General features: G+C 41.0%; 1 protein-coding gene across 1 annotated transcript; it reads right to left on the bottom strand.

Moving 5' to 3' along the window:
• Positions 1–2844: 2844 nt before the first annotated feature.
• On the bottom strand, positions 2845–5241 carry birc5b (baculoviral IAP repeat containing 5b). Its single transcript, XM_034209553.1, has 4 exons — positions 4927–5241; positions 3934–4043; positions 3173–3290; positions 2845–3074 (listed from the first exon to the last, which is right to left on the bottom strand). Exons 1-4 carry the CDS (start codon positions 5050–5052, stop codon positions 2988–2990), a joined length of 441 nt encoding a protein of 146 aa, XP_034065444.1. The 5' UTR covers positions 5053–5241; the 3' UTR covers positions 2845–2987.
• Positions 5242–6403: the final 1162 nt, after the last annotated feature.

The raw sequence follows: 6403 nt of genomic DNA, 5'->3' as shown, positions 1-6403 counted from the left end.
TCCTTTCTTAATTTGAATTTTCCAAGCACACCTTTCTCAGTCTTGTATTTAGACAGTGACATTTTTCTGTCATGTATTCCATTGTAAAGACTGTTTTATTGTCAGAGTCCATTGAGTTTTTGTCATGCTCCAGTAAAAGTATTATATCTATATATGGTCTTTGTCCATCAATTTCAGGGAGGGGGGTCTTCAATTAAAAGTCATTTAGGATACATTTGAGTGGCAAGTAGCTGCAGTATGGGCAATACCAGAATATATGCAATTGATCTCCTAAATCCAACTTTAAGTAATAAATGTCCAAAGATGGTTTGTACATCAACAGTTCTAGTTCAACAAAGCAAGGAAAGTACACCCAACTTTATGTCTACTGAGAGCAATAATGCTTAAGACAATTTATTACGTGACAGTTTGTTCTAACGATCCAGGGGAAACAAAGTACATGAGAAGGGAGAAAGAGGGCAGCTCACAGGCTCATTACCTATGAGAATGGGTGTAAAAGGTGACATTGTGTGCATGAGGACAGGGGGTGGTCCCTCTCCTCCCAGAGTTCTCTGAGAGTATTAGGGTGTAGGAGTTAAAGAGCTTCTAATGGGATCTGGATGCTGTCGTGTTTACCCTGCCCCCCCCCTACTGCACGCCCACTGCATTGTGGAAGTTGCTGGGCTTTGGGACACCACAATGGGCTGAGTGGAGGGACAGATGGAGGTCCCTTTCGAACAGGGCACAAAAAACAGCCAAGGCAGGAGGGCCGTGGTGTCTAAGAGCAAGCAGCCAGCATGCAATACTGCCAGAGACGTGGGAGAACATTAGAGGTGGAGGAGGGAAAGGAAACACTGAAAAGGGGACACCTAATTATAATGCAGGGACAAGTAACTTCGAAAGTCCGTTTGCTTTGCTATAATCTGTCAGTAAATTCAGAAAGATCTAGAAACCTTCACAAAGCTTTGGTTCAGGATTACTGTGAAGTCTAGGCTTCTCTGTAAGCTACGTGCCAGCCAATATAATCTTTTATCCTGCATTGTGTTTTCTCAAGTATTTTTCAGAGTGCAACAAGTTATACCTAAACATAAACGCATTTACAGCAAGACAAATGTTTAATTCCTTGGCACTCAGACGTGATTTGCCGTTAAGCACTGTTTATTAAGGGTGAAGCAGGTCAGGCGAGAGGCTAAATGCTGATGTCCTTCATTAAGGCAGTGCAGTGTATATGGCATCAGGGGAGAGGGTTTGGTGATAGATGCTGATGAGGGGAAGCATTGGAGGAGGGTGGTGGGAGGAACCAGGCGCAGGAGCAACAGATGGGGCCTGATGGAAAGCTCAGGTTGTAAACTTTCTGTTGGTAACATCTGTCCGTTTGTCCATCTGCTACATTCACTGTTCAGTTTGTTTAGCAGAAACTCATTAATTCGAAAACAGAACCCTTGGTCACAGTATATTAATTAAATCAGAAAACAACCAAATCCATGTGCAGTAATGCAATGCTGATTCCTATTAAGTGAATGACTAATTTTAAATACATTTTGATTGGTTTATACTTAAAACTGCTTAAATAAAACTGGGGTAAGGGAAAACATATGAAGCCAAGCTCCCACCTTAGTTATGATCCAATCAAATCAACAGTGTTGCACCATTCCCACAGATAAGCCAACATATCACATCTGTGCCGCTGAGGGATAGAAGTCATGCCATGCTGATCTCTTTGTTCATTTTCTGGAGCACAGATAAATAAGTGGATTGACATTGGATGTATATAAACCCTGATCGGAGTTACATTAGCAATTACTGTGAACACTCCTTATAATCTTCACACTTATGCAAACATCACATCACTTGCCTAACTGAATGTCAAACCAACATCTCATCAGTTAACCTTTTGAAATTGTATTCTGGTAGAGCTAAATCCATTTGAAATCAATTATATTGGAAATGACTGCAACATGTGAATACTGAGGAAATATCTCGCAACAGCATAGACTTGGGAATATAAAACACACTCCCTGAAAAGTTGAATGATAACAGTTTCATTAGAAATGTTACATCACCTAAGGGTATTTTACTTATTTGGCTAAAAATAGTCTCACTTCAATTTGTGCTGCAGCAAGCGGATAAAGGAGAATTAAGCAGCTGATCTGGGCTCAGTAGCCAGAGTGTTACATTAGACATTAATCCAGAACAGTGGAAGGTTGGAGGAAGGATAGCATCTTTTAATCCTGCACTCCATCCAGCCAAGCCTATACCACCACTCAGGGAGAGACTCAAAATGGAGCCAAACACCTTCCATGTCTGCATAACAAATCAAGAATTTTCACCAACTTTGGCAAATAATATTCATTTTACACTTTTGTTCTTGAAAAGCAAAATAAGAGCAGCGAAGCAATACAGATGGAGCTTTCTTCAAGTGTTTAGGGCATGAGCACCTTTTTCACAATTTCCACTGTCAGCAGCAGCACCCTTAAGGGTTTTTTAAATCTCAGTCCTTCTCACAGGGTTAGGCAAGTGTCCTGGCGAGCCCGCTCAGTGCACACTGTCCCCTATATGTAACAGATGTTATGGGGCAACAGTTGGTATTGAAAGGGAGGGGCTTCAGGCCATCTGTTCAGGGTCAAGGTTTGAAAAGGGGTGGTAGAGATGGTGGCACGTTCAGGAAAATGGTAAGTATTTTGTTGAAAAGAGGGAATATAGCCCACATTGTAATCCTGGTCAATGTGCGCTTTCATTTCAGATTTCCTTTGTGAAGGTTTTGAGATTGGGAACTCCAGAAAGTGTGTCTGTGACTTAAAAAAAACGGCAGGTTTAGAGCTAAAGCACCATCTTGTGGTAGAATACAGTACTACAATTTAAGAGTAATATTTTGAACAACTTTATTGATATGTCATACTGCCATTAAATACAAATATTTAGTCAAGAGTAAAAGCTTACGCTACACCCTTAAGATTAGTGTTGCAATAAAATGACAAAACAAAGACAGGAAGTTTGATTTAAATCAGTTAAATGTCCAACTGAGATGTAAGTCTCCCAAGGGTACGGTCTATGTCCTCCCGCAAATATGCCATCTTCTTGTGACACGTTTTTTTCTAGGGGAAAACAAAAGCAGAGTGTCAAACCACCACTGTGTGAATATTCAAACAAAACTTCACTGCACACAATCTACACAGATTTTAGGAACACTCACAAGGTAGACCTTAAGCCTCTCTCTTTCCATATGATAGAAATCAGCCGCGGTCATTTCAGTGAAATCTTTTTTCGAGGTTAAGAATCCACAGTTCGGAGAGCGTTTCAAGTGTTCAGACCTGGGCAGAGAAAATGTTACGGAAGAAGTTAGTTGAAGGGTCACAGGGGTATTTGCTTTAACACGTTCCTACCATCTATGGTCACTACCAATAACCAGCCACTACTGAGCAACAACGTCTATAAATGTATCATAATATAATGTAATCTTAGATAGGCCTAACAACAATTTGGAATATGTTTGATTGTGCAGAAACATTTGCCCATGCAGGGATAACATTAAGATTATCTACAGGAGAATACATGTTTGAAAGAAATAGAGAATGGCCGACTACCCTAATTGTATTTGTAATTGTCATCTGCAACCTGAATTTTGTTTTTTGTCCTTCAATAAAGAAATTTCAATGATAATGTGGTGCATTTCAATTAACCAGAATGCAGGAAATTAAGTGTTTGAATATCCAAATTGCCTGGGGAAGGACAGCTAAATCTCCTCTGCTTGAATTGTCTTGCCCCATGTTGAAATTAAATCTAAGTTTTTGGGCCGCCTCTTTTCTTGTCATTCACCTATGGTCATGTTCTTTATATAAAAATGTGTCTTGTGACTGCAACACAGTGATTCCGAGGAGAAAATATAATCTTCAGTGACTCAAAGCACCAGGATATATAAAACAAAGGGTTATCTTATAGGAATGCTTTCCTTACATGGGATCATCATCTGGCTCCCAGCCCTCAAGTTCGATCAGACAGAAGAAACAGCACGCCACATCAGGCTCATTCTCACTGGGGCAGTGGACAAACCCAGCCTTGGCCATCTGCAAAGACAAACAAATCAGTCACAGATGTCATAATGTGTGTACCCTGTAACAAAGAGTTTTATGAGCTAGTAACTCAATGACAAATATAAGTTGATATATGCAAGAACAAAATAACTACATAGCTGCAGGGGGATTAGTGTCAGTGAGAAGTAAACGTTCGGATGATTTGGCTCTTGCGGGGTTAAGAGCTGGTAGCATGAGTGTTGCTCCTTAAGGGAGGTGCCAGCAGCCCATCCATCATGAAAAGACTAGGGTGGGCAAAAGGAAGGGGGCTGTGCACCTGACACCTGATGCAATGAAACTGAAGCTGACACCTGCTTAACTGTAAATCACAAGTTGTCACAACCTTAGATGAAAGCTGTTGTATGAAATTGCATAACTTGAGAATGTAAACTAGGTTTGGGTGTTTCAAAAATAATTGATCAGTCGAGGCCATGTGTAGGTTAATGAACATCAAGGTTTCCAAAGATCTTAAGAGCCATCTGAGTGATCGGACACATCCAGAGTAGAAATAGAAGAACATTCCACATGAACTTAGTCTGACCTTATGTTGGCCCTGTCTGACCTAAGTGCACTCCAGTAGCAGAAAGAAACTATGTACATTTACTTAAGCATTGCACGTAAGCACTGTACCTACTTAGGCTACAATATTATGGTACTTTCTTTGTAATTTCCACCTTTGTATTTCTCCACAAGGTACATTTTGGAAGTCATGACGGTGTCATTTACTCCACTACATTTACTTGAAAGCGTCAGGTACAGATCCACATTATTAAAACAAAATTAAGAAAAAGTGATTAACTATGAATCACTTGTTTCTGAATGTATGCTATGCTATAATTAACTGCTCCGATTCCTCGAGACACAGCGGCTTCCTTACCTTTTCGGGAGTGCAGTAACAATCCTCTCTAAATGGCCAGTCTACATAGCTTTGTTCGCGTGATTCATAAGAGTGCATTTTGTCAAAGGCGGCAAACCTGGTGGACAATACATCTATGCTTGTCATAACTCCAGCAGAAAAACGGCCTCAACTCGAGTTATTTCACGGTGTATTTGTGGACGGGATCCTAATGTGAACACGTGCTGACGCTGCTGTGACACTCAGGTGTTTCCAATTTGGGCTGATTCAACTCGTGTTCAGGGGAGTAGCATGAAGCTGCAGCGTCGGAGACTGCAGTCTCAGGACCGCACTCCTGGGACCCTAGTGTTTCGTGACACTGCCACCTAGCGAGCAGGAGACATGAATATGAACGATAACGCAGAGAGTGTGAGTAATGTGAAGTGCTTTTAAAGTTGTATTTGTTTAACATTAATAACAATTCCGGTGTCTTCAAATGAAGTGTGATTAGCTAACATTAACTATGATAGTCTTAAGGCAAATCATCTGTTAGCTTATGATAGCATAGATAGCATAGCTTCTAACCGTATTAAAGGCACTAAAAACAGCTGTCCATTGTACGACAGGTTGAGATTTGTACCATTACCGGGGCCAGTTTTGCAATGCTCTCCCCCGAAGGTGCTCTTTAAGAGAGGTTTTGAAGGTAAGTATAGTTTTACTTTCCTTTACAGTTGTGGGAAGAGCGTTCCACCTTGATGTGGCATAATTGCGAAACGTGTATTCCCCCTTTTTTGTGCCAAATCTGGGTTTCACATGATTTGTGGAGCTCCCTCTGGTGTTATGATCATGGTATTCCTTGACCTTTGGGAATAATTTTGACATGTACATGGGTACCATAGAGGTGTAGTGGATCTTGTAGACTAGGTCCATTGCAAGTAGCTGTACTCTGTCGTCTACTCTAAGCCATCCTAGGTTGTCAAAGTGGGCAGAGGTGAGGTGGGTTCTAGATGAAAGGTCAAGCAGCAGTCTGACCAGTTTATTTTGCGATGTTTGAAGTTTTATTTTTAGCACCTTGGAGGTGCTATGGTACCATGACGTGCAAGCATAGTCATAGTACCCTTGAATGAATGCTCCTGCCAGAGTTTTTAGGGTGTTTTTGTTTACCAGAGAGGAGATCCGGTATAGGAATCTAGTTCTTTGATTGACTTTTTTTATTACATTGGATGCCATTTTGTCATAGGAGAGGTTTGCCTCAAGAATAGATCCTAGGTATGTAATTTCCTTCATACTTGTGACAATAATGTCACCCACTGCAACTGAGAAGTCGTCGGATTTGCTGAGATTATGTTTCGAACCGAAGAGAATGGACTCTGTTTTACCCAGCAGGGGTAGACATTAAGGGTAAAAAGCCACTGGCCCTCCGGGCCGGTGGAATTGTATTATCACTGGCCCCACCATTGTAACCACTGGCCCGGAGCATTCGTCCAAAATAAATAATCGATTAATAATGAAGAAAATT

This window comes from Gymnodraco acuticeps, unplaced genomic scaffold (assembly GCF_902827175.1).
Source record: "Gymnodraco acuticeps unplaced genomic scaffold, fGymAcu1.1, whole genome shotgun sequence".
In the NCBI taxonomy this organism is placed as follows: Eukaryota; Metazoa; Chordata; class Actinopteri; order Perciformes; family Bathydraconidae; genus Gymnodraco; species Gymnodraco acuticeps.
This window is presented reverse-complemented; position numbering and strand designations above follow the sequence as displayed.